Genomic DNA, 18,516 nt, shown 5'->3' on the forward strand with positions numbered 1-18,516 from the left:
TTTGTTGATTTGTGGCATCACAAATGGGGCATGAAGCACAAAGCTGACTCCCAACTCTGCAAGAAACATACTTTTTCCTCCCTGAGGCTGCAGTTTGCTGTTTCTGCTTAAATAGGCTTCCACCCACCTCATCAGAAGCCACCACGCACTGTCCAAGGACGGGAGAGCTCTCAGCAAGGAGCCCCACAGCCATACCCAGGCTGGATTTGCTAGGCAAGAACAAGAACAGCTAAGATATGCCCCACCACACACACTCCCCTTCCCTCCCCTCACATGCCGGAAGGATTATGGGGCCAGTGCAGGGAACTTCTTGTCCTGCCAGGGCATAAACCTTCCTTTCCCGGTCTCCAGGAGGCACAAAGCAGCTCTGAGAGGTTGCAAGCAGACAGGCTTTATATGGAGTTCCCACAAACATCACTGCTTTTATTTAAGGCAGAAAACACAGGATGTTACAGATGAGTGGAAAAATGTGATGTGCCCCACTGCCTGCAGAGCCCCTCAGACTGGAGAATGCTCTTCTGGAAGTCAGAGGGTCTCCAGACAGGATTAGAAAGCAAATAGTGTCTGCTCTAACATCTTATTTTTGCCCTGCTTGGCTGCAGCTACACCTCCCTGCTCCCCGCACGCAAACACCCTCCCAGCTAGGGTCCCATACCTTCCCTCCCACTTACAACTTCCCACAGCCCTTTTGTATTTGAATCCTGGGAGGCTCTTTTCAAACTTTTTTGGCAGCTCCACCTCTTTGAAACACTGGAAAGCTACCAGCAAGAAGCCTGGCTCCGGCTCCCTGCCACCAGTGCTGCCAGCGTCCGGCTCCATCCTCTGCCAGGCTCTGCCCCTCTGCAGCAGCCCAGGGGCAGCCCCAGCCCAAGCTGGGCAGCAGCCCCAGCCACCCCTGTCCCTGCTCACCTTCACATGGACAACTCAAAGTGTTCAATGGATCAATAGCTTGTACAGTGACTGCTCTGCAGCATTTGCCAGCATTTACAAAGTGCCAGAGTTCCCTAAACTCCAACACCTGTTACAGAGCTCCTTTACACAGCTTTGAGGAGGAATCATCAAAAATATTTTATTTTATGCTTATTTTCATGATCACGCATAACAAAGGTAGCCATTTTCCCCCCTAATGTTACCACATGCTTTTTTCTTCTTCAAGCTAAAGAGTTGCCAGCCAACCTAAGACAATTATTAAGATAAACTGGAGGTATCTCAAACAGGTAGTTTCAGAAAACCAGCACTTACAACTTAACTTCTCACACATTCATCCACTGGTGCTCCTTACCTTATCAGCACTGGAGAGCTAGAAAGCAGTAGAAGACCCCAGAATAAGGCACAAAGCACACCATTTCTATTAAGCCAAATTAGGCTTAAGGCCTTGACACTTAATTTATACCCCTTGAAACACCTGGCCCAGAGTACCTTTTAATTGATTACAATTAAAAATTGTTGATTGGCTTGCCCGAACATCAGTGACCACAATTACATGATCTGGTCAAATGAGAGGCAGTTACTATTTCTTAACCATATTTTTTTCCAGCATAGCAAGACAGCTAAGCAGTGTATTGAATGACATACCATTACTTGTATGCTTAAGCACCTGAGTCCTTGATCTTGTGCTTTATAAAGTGCTCTGAGCTGTGCAGTAATTGCCTATAAATATGCTGCTGATCATGCTTAAAGGGACATTGTCAAGGTTGGAAGGCCTACAGTTTGACTTAGTAAAATTACATCTTAAAATAGTTTTATTCTTAGTGTTTCTAAATTACCATCCTGTGGGGTTTATCATGCTTCTTTTTATCAGTCCAGCTCCTAGAAATAATAAGGTTATGGGAGAATGTGTACTTTTAAATCAATGGACCAGACATAGGAATAGTATTGATGGAGGCTAATGTTCTCATCTTGAACAAGCAAATAAAAGCATTTTTCTATAAAACTTAGTTTTCCTGATGTGAATATGCATGACCTCTATTGCCCTTATGGTTTGCCAAAAGGGCACCCCTTGTTGAACCTATGTCTTTGTGAACGAAATCTTCGAGAAAGAGCACAAGGCTAAGGGCATCAGGCCCAGGCAAGTCTGCAGCTTTACAAAGTACCCATTTTCCATGGTGTCTCTTTGTCAGTCAGCAGTCTTGTCCTAGTTGAGCTGAAGAGGAGGGGATGCAAAAAGAGGGGGCTGGGGAAAAGAATTATAAAGGCTGGTGAGGAGCCTGAAACTTCTCATCCCCGGCAGAGGTGTTGGAAATGCAGAGGGATGATGGGATGGGGAAAACCCAGGGCTGAGAACCCTTTCCTGCACAGTCCCTTCTGCAAGTGGCTCTGTGGCTGGAGCCCAGCATCAGGGGAACTTAAGCCAGCTATTGAGGAGCTTTTTGATCTCAGGAAAAGAGCAGTACTGGACTTTCTGTTAAGGAAAGAATACAAATAGCTGAGGAGTGAAAGGTGGCCTGGGAATTCTCCTTCTATGAAGGGCTTGGTTTATTTCCGAGCTGAATAACTCAGCTCCCTCTGAGCTGCAGTCTTCCAGCACAGTCTGTACTCATGGGAAACCTGCAATGCCACAGTTACCAAATCCACAGATGTCAGTCAATGAAAAAGTATGGCTCATTGGTGCCAGGGACAATGCAAGGCAAATGGGGAGAAGCTGTAAGCGAAGGCTGCGTGGATCCTGCCAGGGTAGCTGTGTAGAAAGGCATTTTTGGAAGAGGAAACATGGCCTGTGCCCCCCTGCATTATCCAGCTAGCCTCTGTGCTGCAAGGTTTGAAGATAAAGCTCTGGAGTTTCCAGAGGCATGGGCCTACAGACAGGCTTCACCTCCCTTTCTGCCCGGAAGGTGAAAGATTTGTCGGTACCCTAGACATGAGGCTGAGTCTTGGATGTACTTACCCATCACAGCTGTATGTTGGACATAGGACAGACCTTGTCTCCACTCTAGGGACTTGAGGGTAGCCCTGGAAAAATTGTGTAAAACAAAGTTCAGGAAGAACAAAAAAAAAAACCCAAACATTAAAAAAATGCCTCTGGGGCCTGGGAAAAAGGCATACCTTCAGCAGCCATGCCTAAGACAGGGGCTGGTGAGTGCTCGTGGCTGGTGGCCTCACTTGAACGTGCACCTCCTCAAAGAGGGGGGAAGAGTAAAAATCTTCTTAATTTTTTTTTTCATTTAAAGGAAAGAGAAGAAAGTAAAAGAAAATCCTCAGAAAAAGGCAAGTTCTAATGTCAATCTAATGACAGATATGGCTCAAAGTTCCAGCAGGTGGGAAGGTGATCCCCATACTTCCAGCAAGCATCCAAGAGAGCAGGGCAGCGTAGGGGCTGTCTCTCTCACTTGGGCAAACCTTGTAAGGTGTGAATATGGATATGGATAAGCACTTGAAAAAAAGTCTCATGTGTCTAACACCAAAGAGTGCATTTCAGGCTCTTAACAGTTACACTGAAACACTTGAAAGTGCAACTTGCATACATTTGAAGAGCTCCAGAAAACAGAATAAAAGCCAGATAAGCCCAAGTCTTTCAAAGTACTTTAAAAATTCTCATGCTTTTAGGCAAAGTTAATATCTCTGGTTTGTTTTGAGCTGACTCAATAATTCTAAATGGTTGTCTTTGAGAATTTTAAGACTGTTGTTTTCTTTTGTAAGTTTATTCCATAGAAATGCTTAAAAAGCAATAAAGTCAATCTCAATAGCTTTGCTTAAATTCACGACTATATCAGTTCTGTGTTATGGGTACACAGGGAGAAACTGAGTAGGAATTTGTAAAGGATTCCTATAACAATAGTTACATTGTTTGCACACATACACACCATAGTAATAACAGAAAAGCAACAGCAACCTTGCAGTTAGAAAAATACCAAGTGCCCTTTAAAAATGTATGTGTATATTCTGTGTTTATCCAGATTAACAGTGTTGCTAGGGGTTGATACTTTATGTATGCTGTATCTTCTGTCTGATTTATTCAAGTTTTTTCTGGGCTTCTTTTCTTCAAAACTGTACTTGTGCCTTATGTTCACCAAGAAGCAATCCAAGTTCCTTGAGTAAACACCTGGAAGCTGAGAACAGGAGCGTGTAAGAAACCTGGATTAATTTAACAACAGTGCCATATAATGGAAAATATAAATTTTCCTGCTGCAATTGGTATATACATTCAACAGTTTTATTGTATGTCAGTGCACATTATTCGGCACAGCTGCCAGAGAGGCATTGCTGAACTGGTGCTTCTCTTCCATGACAAACACCTATTAAGCAGTCAGCATAAACTCTTCTTGTTACAGCCTCTGACATCACCCTCAGGGCAAATGGACACAGAACGGCGATTGCTGAATTGCGTATGAAAATTATAGTTTTATTGTCTACACAAGTGAAGGTTTAACTCAGATTCCTGTTCGAGTCAGCTCTGTTATAAAGGAGTGATTCTTTCAGGGAACAAACAAGCACAGTACACCATTGTAATCAAAGGAACAGACACTATTTATGTATTGGAAAGCCTTGTTCACAATAGTGCTAACACGCCAATGCCCCAGAAGCCACTATTTTAGCAGCTGTAGAGAAGATAAAGCATGACTAACAAGATGCCATACAGAGTCAGATACAGTTTTTTTAGAGCACAGATGGAATCATGCCATTTAATATAACTCTGTTTACATGCACGACCAATAAGTGGGGATCATGTATTTAATGTTTATATAAGCATTTTCTCCACCGTAGCGTTCAAAGAGTTCCAGTGTCTCTTGGATGAGAACTCCAATATTTTCACGCTTCTGCTGGCTGTATTCTATCCCATCACCTAAATTAACTGGTTAATAAAAGAAAAAAAAAAAAAAAAGAAAAAGAAAAAGGAAATAGTTATATTGAATTTTGTCTTACACTTCAAAATAACGACATAGAAAATTGCAATTGCTGGTCAATTGCAATGAAAATAAATGAAAATTAAAATAATGAAAATAAGTACATTCTTATATAAGATTAATATGGATTCTCTCTTTCATAGTCTATCTCTAAAACCATTACTTCTTTATCTTTAACACTGCTTATTTGAGACAAAAATCTACTGCCAGATGCATAAGCACTTTTCTAAAGAAATAACTTAATCTAGACTTGTTGTGGTTTGAAATCTTGAATAGGTATTAGTTTGGGATTGCTCCACATTAGTCATCATAGTCACACACTTCTGTTGTTCCTGATAGAGGGAACCTGGCTAAAAGAGATTTTTGGAGTATAACATGGAGTATAACATAATTCAATTTCAGCTTCCTGAAAAATGTGTAAAATTAAGTCAATGCAAAAGGACAAATTATTGCAGTCCCCAGATACAGTAACATTTACTGCTGCTTTCTCTAACATGGACTAGCAAGGGTGACACACGCTCATACACACAGACCATAACTCTTTAAAAATCAGTGTGAATAACTGTGACAAGAAAATAAGAACAATAAGAAATAACTTCACCTACAAAGTTGCTGAGAGATTTAAAGGAGAAAAATACTTTTCATTTGGTTTTAAAACAATATTCTGAAACATATCTGAAAAAGTATCTGAATACATATTCCAAGACATATATAAAAAATAATTTGGAAGGAGCAAAATGTACTCAGACCAGGGTTGTTGTAATGGGGAGCTGTCACACTGCTGTAGGGTAGTCCACATACAAGCAGCCAGTGGCCTCACTCTGGGCAGTGGTGACAATGTGCCCATGTTAACACCTCAAACAATCAGTGGCACTCTCACTCAGCCAGAGAAAGACCCATTTGTCAAGACAGTGCAACTTCTATGGCAGAACTGGCCTTTCACATTTGAAACAGGGCAAACACAAAGGCAAGGGTAGATTTTGCCCTCACTGTTGCTTCTAGATCCCCAGGCTGATGCCATGTAGATGTACAACTGCACCAATCCTCACATCCTCTCCTAGATCTAAGCCCAAAGATCTGGATTTAAAGCTTGTGGCTTTGTTACCAGCAAAAACTGAAGAACCATGATCATGAAGAAACAGCTAGTGAACCTGGGCAAAAATCATCCTTTTGATGAATTTTTCTGTAAAATATCTGGCTACTTACACACATTTATGTCACTTCACTTTTTATGAAATGGTTTTACAAATACTGATGTGGCATATGAGGACTGTGCTTCTTGAGTGGGAAGGAGGTAATTTATTTTTTATGATGATTACTTTTAAGCACACAAATATTTTTCAATACGTTAACTGTTAATCTCACTGACATGAAAAGCCAGGGTTGTGACATCAAAATTTATTACAATGAATGTACTGTAATGTTATGAATAACAGATTACAAGAGTACATAGAAAACACCAAGTACTATGAGAAAAAGGATTGACTTATACAAAAATAGTTCAAAAAGAAAAGCACATCACAATTGGGTGCATTTTAGAATAAACATAGCTTGCTCTTGCAGAACTGAGATAACTGTGCCTCATCACCTGTCTTGCATGTGCAGTGCAAGCCCTCCCCTGAACACCTGGAGGTATTTCTGATTTCACCAGTTTGAGTAAAGGAAACCCTGAACCTTGACCTAAGTCTTGGCAAATACGTAAAGGAATTACTGACTTTCCAACCATATGTCTATTATCTGTAATTTTAAGCCTACACACATGCACTGCTAATGAGCTTACACAGCCTTCATCCTTCTTTCAAAGAAGTAGTAAAAAAAAAAAAATCAGCTGTCTGGAAGTAATGATGATACATTTCTAAGGAAGTCTGGGGGAGGCCAATGAGAAGCCGTGATAATGCTGGTAGCAGAGGTATTTTCCAGAATTGCATGTTACAATCTTTATTATAGAAGATAGTCTGTACAAAAAATTATGTCTTAGATGCTTGATTAAAAGGTACGTAAGAGTATGAGGCAATGATAAAGGAAAGAGTCTACAAGGGAAGACTGAATGTGTGATGTGCAGACCATCATTACAATTTTTTTCCTACAGACCATCTGTGTTTTATGAAGGCTTGCATCCTCAAGACAGCCATAATTCACACCAGTGTCATGACACAAGCTACAACCAACAATACTAGAAAGGTTATGTTAGCACTGATGTCACCTGGTAAGTACTAAAATGGCCATCCTATGTATTTATAGGAATTAGCAAAGCTTTCATACAAAAATGATTATCAATAGCCCAAGAGGATAACATCCATTAAATGGATGAGTCAGAATGATCTGCCTAATGCACCTAAAGGCAAATATCTACTCGCAATAATAATTATGATTATTTGGAAAAAAATAGCCATTGAAGTAAAGGGGTGTCAGCATGCCCTTCTCTGGTGTGACTGTTTCCAAGTTGGTTTGCCTGAGAAGCCAGCTTTGCCAGCCATAAAGATGTTGCATATGTAAAGTGTGAACATGGATCTGATTCAAACTCTTTATGAAGCTGTCCTTTGTGAGGAAGAATAAATCAAGATGAAAATGCTAGGAAGCACATTTGTCATATCTTTGACTCAAAGTGAAATGTCTGGCAAATTCAGCATGCACCAAGAACTCATTTCAGAACAAATGTTATTTCTATGTTTAGAAGAAATGCATTGAATGATTACTGAGAGATCTAGAGGATTACAACCAGGATCTCTGATCCCAGCCCTTCCTGGATCAAAAAGTTAGCTCCCAATCTCCCAAATCATGCAGCAAAGGCTTTGTGGTGCTCAAAGTGAAGTGAAAGTCTTTGCACCTGTCAAGACCTGTGTTAGCTGATGAAATCAGCCAGCACACCAAGGCCAGGAGCGGCACTCCCTGCCCTGCCAATGCCAGCTGCTGTAGCCAAGGAAACCCTGCTCAGGCCCTCAGGGACTGAACTCAGCATTTGGCAGGGAACAGAGGAGGATTTGAATTTTGCTATAAAAGGTGGTTTGTATTTGAGTCTAGACATGCTTCTATTCATGATTTGGGATATTAAAGAAATTCTGGTGTTATTTGTATTCCATGTCATTTCATTTTAAAATTTCACTAGGGTAATGCTACAAATATAAAATATAGCTTTAAAGAAGGATGAGCAAGTTTCTCTCTATGCACTGATAAGGTAGTTTTGGCATCCTGGAGTGGACAAGAAAGGTAAACCAACCCTTAGAGCTCACTCAGATCTATTCTTAACTCTAGACATTTGTTAGCACCTGAAAGTGTCCAAGACATTCTTTTAGTTTATTAGATTTCCCTACAAAAAGAGGAGTTTTTAATCTCCTAAATATGTTGCTTGTGTTTCACAGATACCAGATCTAGCTCCTGGTGGTGATTGTTCCAAAGGTTCTACTTTACACAAATTAAAGGCAGGGTTTTCATGCACCTCTTGTTACAGGGATGTCATAGATCTTGAGATAATAGATTTTCCACAAATGTTAAATATCTGAGGAATGCTTAGTATTGGAATAACATTTAAAAGAAATTTCTGAAGTGACTGTGAAGACAGCTCCATGTTTAGAGGACATTTTTAATCAAATTGTAACTCAAATGTAATTCCTTTTTTTTAACTGATGAAAATGTTTCTTTACTGATTTTGTGTATATAGTCACACTTGTGTATTTCAGCTTGTAAAGATAGGCATCATTCCTTCCTTTTGAGTCTTGAAAAACAAAAATACTGAAAGGTAAAATGACTTCCAAGTCATGGAAGGTATCAGTCACAAACCATGATTCTCAACTTTTATAGTTGACAATGAAAGTACTAATTTATGGTAAAATATAACTATGGTAAAAATTCATTTTAAGTGGCTCAGTTCACCCTAGTCAAACCAACATCTGTTTTTTAGCAATTAGAATGACTACAGGAATGCAACATGCTAACCTGAATGTTCCTTCAAAATAAAAAATCCCAGCTGTAATGTGATTGAGCCTGTCACATAAAAAAATACAGTTAAGCAGTACAAACAGCATTAAAACTTTTTGCAGAAAATTTCAGGTCTTTCTTTCCTTCTAGGAGTCATCACCAATACCAAGAAATAAATGGAAGCTGATTTCAGCTACAGACTGACATGCATCCATGTCAGGGTTCACATCATGTAAGTTCACTGCTCAGGCACAGTTCAGAGCTTAATTAAGCTTTCACAGTCTTCTTGTTAGGATAAATTTAATTGTCATAGAATGTGTTGGCTTCCTGACTGGAGTGGAAAATGAAAGCCATGATGAGTCAGTGTGGGGAGAGAGGAAGGTTCCTTTGCACCACTCCTATCACTGTGACTCAGAACTCTGCTTTGAAATTGTCAGCTCCAGGAAGGATGAGGTAGTTCAGTCTCCCTATTCATTTAATTGAAAGTGTGTGAAAAGTCACAGGGTAAGAGTCTAAACCCCTCCTGTCTGCTAAGAAACAGTGGGACATTTCCAATTCATTTCACTCAGGGCAAGGAAGAGACACCAGGAGGTTATGAGTTGTGGTTGTTAGAACCCCATGTTCCCATTGTGAAGGCTCAGAGCAATGTGAACATCAGTTTTAAATGTTCTTCAGGATAAGTCTAGATTATGTACACACAAAGTGCAAACTGGCCTCAAGTAGGCTGGTCCCAAAGCTAGAGCGCTGGAAAGAAGAGCATGTAGAGTACTTTATGTTGGAAGGAACCTCTGGAGTTACCTGGTCCAAGTGCTCTGCTATAAGTCAGCCTCATTTCCAAAGTTAGACCAGGTTGCTTAGGGTGGAATATCTGCAGTTGCTTAGCACAGAGTAATCCCAGAATGGGAAAGGGTGCAGAAATCCCCTTGGGCTGGCAGAGATTTTCACCAGACATTTCAAATGTGATGGAGGAGAGTGCTACTCCTTAAATATGAACGTGTTTCATGAAGGAGGATTTGCTGGAGTTACAAGTGTCATAGGGAGAATTATTATCTGTTTTGATACAAAATAAATCTAAACTTTTGGTGTAGTAACAGATTACTACATATATAACACTGCCTTTGGAAGCTTAATCTTATTTCAGGGAAAGAAGCACAGATTTTTGCTGAAAAATTAATAAAATTTCATTAACATTCTGATTTGAAATAATGAAACATAATTTTAAAAACTGAAATTAACATATATATTTCAAAGCACTTTAAAACATTAAGGCTGAATGTATTAATATAACCTAAGAAGGCCAAATCTTTGAATAAGCACAGACCTGTTTTTTGACACTATCAACACTTGAGTTCCTTGTCTCTTGCTTTCCTTGGCTCTTCTATTTTTTGTCACTACTGTTGAGTGTTTATAATTTTACAATGTTACAGTACTGCAGAGATTGTAGAAGAATATTTCAATCCAAGAAGGCATGTATGCTTGGAATTTAAAAAGAATACTAATATAGAGACATTTCAGCTCATCATGTCTTAGAAAAGATTTTCTTAATTCTCATTCAAGGCATTTTGCTTTAGCATAAAATATAGATTCTTCCTATAGTTATCTTCCATATGCAGCCAGCTTTTAGTTACTTCACAAATAAGCATTTATAGTAAAATGAAAGCACTGTTACTATAAATGCTATTCAGAAACTCAACAAGTCAGCAAGGAGAGGAAGTGCTGTGATTGGACAGGAAACATGGAAATGATGTTTTACTAATGATGTAAGCTTACTAGAGATAGCTGCAACTACTTGCAAATTGCTAGAGTAAAAAAAAAAATACAACAAGAATCAACAACCCAACAGAAATCTAAACCAAACAAACCAAAAAACCCAACTGAAAATGAGCCAACACAGCAGCTGTTATTGCAGTTTTCCCATTTCCAGGAAATGTTATCAATATCACATGTAATCCTTTCTGAGCCCAGGTTTTGGGATTTTTTTTTTTGCTCTTTGTTTTTTTAATAGAAGTACAAGAATGAAAGAAATTACAGATTTTGTAACAAAATTTATTAGCAAACATATCAATGCAGTAAAAAAATAAGTGAATATTTTTCATTTATAAGTACTTAAACTTCTACAATTAATTCAGACTTTGAAGTTTGCCTATGTTAGTGCTACAGATCAATATCAAATAAAGTAGAGTTAAATAATCTTAGATAAATAGTATGCTGAACAGGGGAATGGGATTTGGAGGCTGATATCTCATTGGCCTTGGGACAACATTTACTATTGCAAAACAATATATTAGTCACAAATCATGCTTAACATGCAACAAGAGTTGCACCAGTTATGTGAATCTGATGTTCTGCCAGTTGTTATAGATGTATATATGATAGTACAAAGTAAATAATTTTTTTTTTTTTGGTTGGAAATCATATTTGTGTGTGCAAAATTTGCATAGCTTTGCTGGACTGATGTGAAATATGTTTGTTTATCCCATTAATTTCTCATCCAAATATAGCATAATTAATGCAAAAGGAATTAAAACTATGAAAAAACAAATCTTTGCATGTATGTGGAATAAACATAATTTATTTTTTAATGTAATTCAAAGTGACAAACCTGAAAGTCCTCAAGTGCTTCAAAGATCACTGAGTTCAATATGAAACACAATCCTAAACCAGCTAATTTGTGACATTGAGTTACATGCATACTTAAATCCAAGATGCTTAGCAATCTATGCTCTTTCCACCAATTGGAAGATTTTATTAATGCAACCAAAATGCTTTTAAGGGGGAACCCTATGTTTTTCTTCACAAGCAAAAAGCTCAGTAATCCATTACTTTGTGTTAATAACTGCTGCTATGTTTGTACACCTGCCACATACTAATGGAATTGGTTGTGTCTAATTTTGCCATTCAAAATCATTACTATTTAAGGAGTCTATTCAGTCTATTTGCCCATCAAAAATTGCACAGAGAACTAAATGACTTCAGTGACTGCTTTCCTAACTTTGTGACAGAAGGGTGAGCCCTTTTTTTGTCAGGGAAAGTTTCACCTCATCATGAGGAAGAACCTCTTTCCATTGAGGGTCGCAGAGCGCTGGAACAGGCTGCCAAAGGACGCTATGGAGTCTCCCTGTCTGGAGACATTTCAAACCCACCTGGACACGTTCCTGGGTCACCTGCTCTGAGTGATCCTGCCTTGGCAGGAGGGGTTGGACTGTGTCATCTCCTTTCCAACCCTAACTGTTCTGTGATTCTGTGGAATGAGACCATATAAAAATAGGGCGATGCATTAAAAATTTCTCATCAAAATAATGGGAGCAAGCAGTTAGATATGCCTATAGGTTGCTGAATATGCCTAAAGCTGCCAGTTTTCTAGTTTCACTCTTCCCTAATTAAGCTAAATAAGCAAGAGCCTGAAGTCAACAGAGGGTGTTTTAGCAGTGATTTGAGAAAGGACAAGGAGATGAAAGCTATGAATGACTGTGTGGATTTGCCAAGATTTCTTTCATTGCTGTAGGACAAGGATAGAATTTAAGCAGTTTAAAGGACAACTAGCACTGAAACTGGATTGTGCTATTTTATCCTCAAGCCAGACATAAAGGAACATCCTACTCCACAGGTATCAGTACTATAAGGATCAGGATATTTCCTTCTGGTGTGTCTGTATATTTTTTCTATATATATGTGTGTGTGTATATACATATATATACATATATATACATATAGATATATATATATATACACATACATATATATATATATATGTATGTATGTATGTATATGAATTGGGTACTCTGATTACTCTTCCTTTGTTTTCCCAGTTGAATTAATTCATATTATAGTTAAAAAATAGCCTTCCCATGATGTGAATTTGTTTTCTATTTATGAAGGACATAAAAATAAATGTTTATCAAAAGCTAGTTAACAGCTATACATTTTACATTAAGAAAAGCATAAATTTGAATTCATAACAGCTTTTCAAGCAAACAGAAAAAAGCCAATTTTTATACAACTAAAATGTATTATAATGTGTAGTCTTACAGGAATGCAAAACAGATAAAAAGAGAAAGGAAAAATGTGTCCCCTAGGTGTGGTATTTCTGCAGATTCATGGCTTTTGAATTGAGTAAGTTGAAGCCTTTTGAAAAAACTGTAGAAACTGCACATACACCACATTCAGACTGATTTTTTTTTTTTTTTGAACTTTAGGGATCTGAACTAAGTGTGAAAAGAAAAAGTGAATAAGAAGTATTTCACTAGTGACTTTTAACTGAAAAACACTCAATCATCTTCTTGTCTAAATTACACCAGTACCAGGTGAGAGAGGATATTTACATGTCAGTAACCAGACTTAGGCCACTTATTAAGGTTTTGTAGACTGACACACTCTTGCAATACACAGTAAAACCTTTTGTTTTGCCACTTAGACAATATTTATAAGATTACTTTCTTTACTATCTCATATAAAATTGTTTATCGTGCCAGTAAAGATATCACAGACTCTAGGCTGTGTTTATTAAAATGTACTCCTAATGTTTTCACAAAGGGATCACAGTGTTATTAAAACATAAGCATTTTAGTGAGGTCTAAGTACATTTGTTTGTAAAAATGAAGTAATTGCATACAGTAAGTGCATATAAAAACAATAGGATGGGAAATGATTAGCAGTCTTTTAAGGTAAAATTAGTATTGACATATGTTAAAATATTTTAAAAGAAAAATATTTTTAATATATTCCATATATTTATTTTATTACACTTTATTACTTTCCTTCATTGTTTTAAGAAAATGGAGATATTCCAGTAAAAACTATTAACTAAAGGTTATTTTTTCCATTCCAGATAGCATTTTTTCTGATAAAAATAAAAAACAAACAAAGGTCCTAGCAATAGGAGTAAGAATGAAGAATATATTTTTCTGATTTCCAGTGTTCATAACACAATTTTATTGTTGTCATGTATGAATATATATAAATATATATTTATACATTCAAATATATAAGTATATAATATATATTAATTATATTTTATAGTAATTTATATTTATTAACATATATTTGTACCTTTTAATATATAATAAATATATATAGGAAAAAACTGCTGGTCTCACTTGAATTGCTTACAACTAAAGAATTGCGATCATCCAGAAGCACATAAAGCCTTAAGGTTGTTGAAAAAAAGACCTTTAAACATCTGTTCTGGAACTACACATGGGAGTAAAAGTGGCTTTTCTGTGTACAAGGAGGACACGACATGCTGAGCACTGTGATTTGGAACCTGGTTAACACTGATCATACAGGTGTCATAACAGTGACAACCTCCAACTGCTAACAATGCAGCGCTTCTGGTTCACTCTGTAATACTTCTCTTAATGTCCTTCCACTTCATTACAAAAGCAGTGAACCTAAACAGTCATGGTCAAAAAAAGAAAAATACCTTTGCTTCTCAGGGGAATTTGTAGTTGCTTGTCCTAAACTGCTACACATGTCATGTATCTATAAGCAGTGAAGTAGTTACAGTAATCTCATCTCCTCTGCAGTGGTCATTTGAGTATTTGCTATGCTGATTTGCTGCCATGCCAGCACTTTAAAGCACGAGAGTTTTTTGTCATTTATCATTCTCCAGCCAATCCTGGAAAATATGACCATTTTTGTCCTCTAACATTGCTAAAGCATGCTATGTCTTGTAACCACAATCTTAATTCCCTATTCATCATTCATTCATGTTAGAGTCCTTCCAGCCCTGGTGCCTGACAAGCCTACAGCTGCTCAGCCTCCGAAGGAAAACAGCTCATACACACATACACATGCACATCAGGTCAGTGAGGAGGAGACAAGAGAAAGGCAAGTGATATGGCTGAATGCTCTTGGTCAACTCAGGCCGGCCTAGAACTTTAAAACAGCCAAGAAAACAGCTCTATAGCACAGCAGAGCACAACGTGTTTGAATATTTGAAGTTTGCATTTTCATGTATTATAATGAAGCACAAAAGTAAAAAGCTGTCAAAAAAAAAATATTCCATGGCAACTTAAATATGCTTTCTCACACTTGGGTGATCTGAGAGTACATGTGCACATTGTAATCAGCTTTACATTAATAACAATGAAATGTCCATTCCTATGAAGTAAATTCATGAAGGGGGTTTTTAGATAAATTTGGGACACCTTGCAAAGATAACCTGGAAGTCAGTGTGACTAATATCTAAGTGGGAAATATTTCAAGAGTGATATTCTCTTGAAGTTTTCCTGAAATGCTTATTGCTCAGGGGATAGGGACAGCCTTCAGAGGAAAAGAAGTAACATCTCCCAAAATTCCTTTATCGCTTTTCTCCAGCAGACCAGAGATGGCTGTTTCATCTTCTAAGTTGTTTAATGCTAATGGCTACAGTGAGTTTACAGATCTCTGACCCAACTCTGCAGCTGCATTGCTGCTGAATTGGTACCCATGGAAGCAGTACCTCAAGATTAAGAGAAAATTCTGCATCAGAAAAATATCACTGAGCATTTTTGGACAACAGCAGCTAGAGCAGAATGGTGATTTTGAAGGAAACAATGATGTTATTTTAAGGGAAAAGAATAACGTACATTAGTCTCAATAAAATCATATGAGGAAAATTCATGAGTCACCAAGAAATGTCATCATTGGATGGTGGTATCTGGAAAGGTCCTCCTGAATTACTTGTCCTAACACAGCCAAAGTTTATTGGGTGCTTGACTGATAAGTAAAATAGACATTTCTTGTCCCAGGGGAGAAGAATGTGGACATGGGTGAAGTAGAAAAACAAAGGCTGAAAGTGGAGGAAGGGAAGCCAAGGACATTCCTTTGGCTAGTTAATTTTCTGAAGTGTGCTTCATAAAGGTTCTAACTATAAGAATATATGCATTATGGTTTAGCATAATAATTCCACAGTGCAATTAGAAATATCCCACTGGATGCCAATTAACATGTTATATCTGAGCCTGTTGACTTTCTGCTGTAATTCTGTAGCAAAACGTGGTGAAAAGGTAGATAGGCTTATCTGCACATCTGTTACTAGAACCCAATATCTTTGCTTTACAGTTATGAGTAAGAATCTTACTTACCTACTTACTCACTTCCAAGTCTGCTTGGGAAATTATTAGAACGGAATGTCAACTGTATTAACACAAGCATAGGGCTCTTACAGGAAGGTGTGTATCAGCTAAAGAATTGACTTCATAAGATAGAGGAGGTGAACTGAAGCTGTTACCAGTTTGTGAGAAGAGAGGTACCAACAGCCTCCCAGCACTTGAGACTTCTTCTCTTCTACTGTCTTCTTTTCCTATCAATTGTATAGATTAAAAAAAAAAAAAAAAAAAAAAAAAAAAGAAAGAAAGAAAGAAAGAAAACCCAAAAGTGTAACCCAGAAATGTATTGCTGGTTTTGTAATATCCTCATTTTACATAGGCATAAGCTTTCCTCTCTACATAATATCAAAAAATGCAGAAAAGTCAGTAAGTTCAGGCATGCTTGTTATCAGATCTAGTGCCTCAGCCATCTGCCTCAACAGTTCCTGAAACTGCTGATAGTTGTCTGGCAGAGATTATAACTACTGTCACTGAGTCCTGAGAAGACATTGAAGAAGTCAGGCTAATATTTATTTACATATCTTTGCCCTTGCAATCTATCTCTATCTAGCAGCTCAGAATGGCTTAAACTGGGGTTATGGTTCTAGTTTTGTAGAGGAAATGGCACGAGAAGATAAGAACTTCATTTTATAGGAGAGGAACAATAATAGCACTCACAATTTTCAGCTAACAGACTGACTTAACTTCACACATCCACAGAAGACAACTGTGAAAACAGGCAGAATTAGACACAGGGCAGGAGACAACGCTGTGGTATAAATCTTTTACAGCCAGAACAGAAATTTAGACCACGTCAGGAATTGCAACACTTGATACCTGTGAGCTCTGCAGGAGATTCGGTAGTGCTGCATTAAATTTACCTCTCAACATATAGTAGGAGTTGGATTCCCAAGAGCAATATCCGAGTGAAGGGCTGATCAGTGAGTCTCACAGAGGTAACCAGTGGGGAACAGGGAGCAGAAGACTTTTTCTCTGAGACTTAAATATTTGCATTTGGCCTGGAGCTACAGCCCAGGAACTTTCCTGGGTAGATAGCTATTGCCATTCCTTCTGGGTGAGACTAAATGATTTCTTTAAAAGCATGTTTTGTCAGGAAACTCTAGTGATGCCTGTTTCCCATGGATGTGTGCTGATCTCGCACTACACCTCTTTACAACCACAACTTGTTTCCCACGAGTTCTACCAGCTAATAGAGGATATGAGCTTAGGCAAGTTTTGACACCTTGTATCCCTTGCATACCCTACCAACAGTTCTCTCACCAGGACATGAATTTGGATCCCTTCCTTCTACACAGACGCTATTTTTCCAGAAGCTCTGCCCCTTTTTCAGTTTGACTGAATTTGGACAATGAGTTTAAAAGTTATGTGAGTTGAGGGGGCGGGTGGGAAAGATTTACAGAAAAGAATAACCTTGTGGCCCATTAAGCATGGTGTTTTTAAGGCAGGCAAAAAAAAAAAAAAAAAAAAAAAAAAAAGAAAAAAAAAAAAAGAAAGAAAAAAGCAAGCAAGTGCAGAAATGACTGCCTTAGTTTTTATAGTTTGAAAACTTAGTGATGAAGCACCCTCCCAGGAAGCACGAAACAAGCCCAGACTATGTGATTTCAAATCTGCATCTTTCATAATCAGGGAGATTTCACCTAATTATCAAATTATTTACTCACAGAGAAAGGCTCTTGTGACCTCTACCTTATGATGTGGCAATGAAGCAGCTGTGGAGACAGACCTATTGTTAGACTATGAACTAGTGACAATATTTCAGAGAAACACAAAGTTTAGCACCTGAATCCATTTTTCAGCAGCTACCTGAGTGGGTTGATCCCGAGCCTTGAGCAGTTCCCAAATGAAGGCTGCAGTGAATCAGAACATCTGTACATGAGGCTAGATACTTAAATGTCTAAATACATATTTACATGAATACAGTCTACAGTGCCAATTTTTAAGTGTTTTGACTTGAACTAACTTCCTAACAGATGGTTATTCTGAATCTATCTTCATTTATTTATGGCTGTTTATGTTTTTACATTTATAATAAATGATCCAAAGCTTATTCCTTGTCTATTTATTTATATTTTAATAACAGTTAAAGATATTGTTGTACAGCACAATTTATAGAAATCATATAAAGATCGTCTTTCTATGTTGTACTTACAAGAGATCCCTCTGAATATTCAAGGAAAAACTTCTATGATCATAAGACAAAGTGAACAAGGATAAATAAGATGTTAGAATCATCTATACTATTCTAAGCTAAGTGAGATATTGCCATAAAATAAACATCCCCCAAAACATATGAAATCAAAAAAGAGGACAAAATACAGGAAGATAAAGAAAATATTTAAGTACATATATAAAAAGCTTTGGAAAGTGGAATTCAACAAAATTCATGCACATTTTCCCAATAAGATAAAGCTCATGCTATATAAAATGCTGGGTTTGGTATCATAAGCAGATATAGGCCTGACTCAGGAAACTGTCATGAAAATGTGTAAGTGATTGCAAAATCAGGACTAAAGAGTGTTTATTTGTATCAAAGCATTTCCTAACTAATGAAACAAGCATATACAAAGTGCTAAGAAATGAAGGGTATAATACTGCTGCCAGCGATAGTCATGCCTCACCATGTAAATCAATGAGTTTCAGAAAAGTAAATGAGAGAGGGAGTTAGCTTT

At 37.7% G+C, this 18,516-nt stretch overlaps 1 protein-coding gene and 1 long non-coding RNA gene across 2 annotated transcripts in view; both read right to left on the reverse strand.

The window, feature by feature from the left end:
- Positions 1-2,998, reverse strand: part of LOC137471154 (uncharacterized) — a 30,825-nt gene extending 27,827 nt beyond the window's left edge. The window contains exon 1 of the long non-coding RNA XR_010997444.1: positions 1,283-2,998. This is a non-coding gene — a long non-coding RNA (uncharacterized lncRNA). The remainder of the gene's footprint in view (positions 1-1,282) is intronic.
- Positions 2,999-4,440: 1,442 nt separating this feature from the next.
- PACRG (parkin coregulated) overlaps positions 4,441-18,516 on the reverse strand; it is a 221,312-nt gene continuing 207,236 nt past the window's right edge. Inside the window, exon 6 of the mRNA XM_068185239.1 lies at positions 4,441-4,789. Coding sequence (XP_068041340.1) covers positions 4,635-4,789 — 155 coding nt within the window. The 3' untranslated portion in view covers positions 4,441-4,634. The remainder of the gene's footprint in view (positions 4,790-18,516) is intronic.

The sequence above is a fragment of the Anomalospiza imberbis genome, chromosome 3 (genome assembly GCF_031753505.1).
Source record: "Anomalospiza imberbis isolate Cuckoo-Finch-1a 21T00152 chromosome 3, ASM3175350v1, whole genome shotgun sequence".
Taxonomy (NCBI): Eukaryota; Metazoa; Chordata; class Aves; order Passeriformes; family Viduidae; genus Anomalospiza; species Anomalospiza imberbis.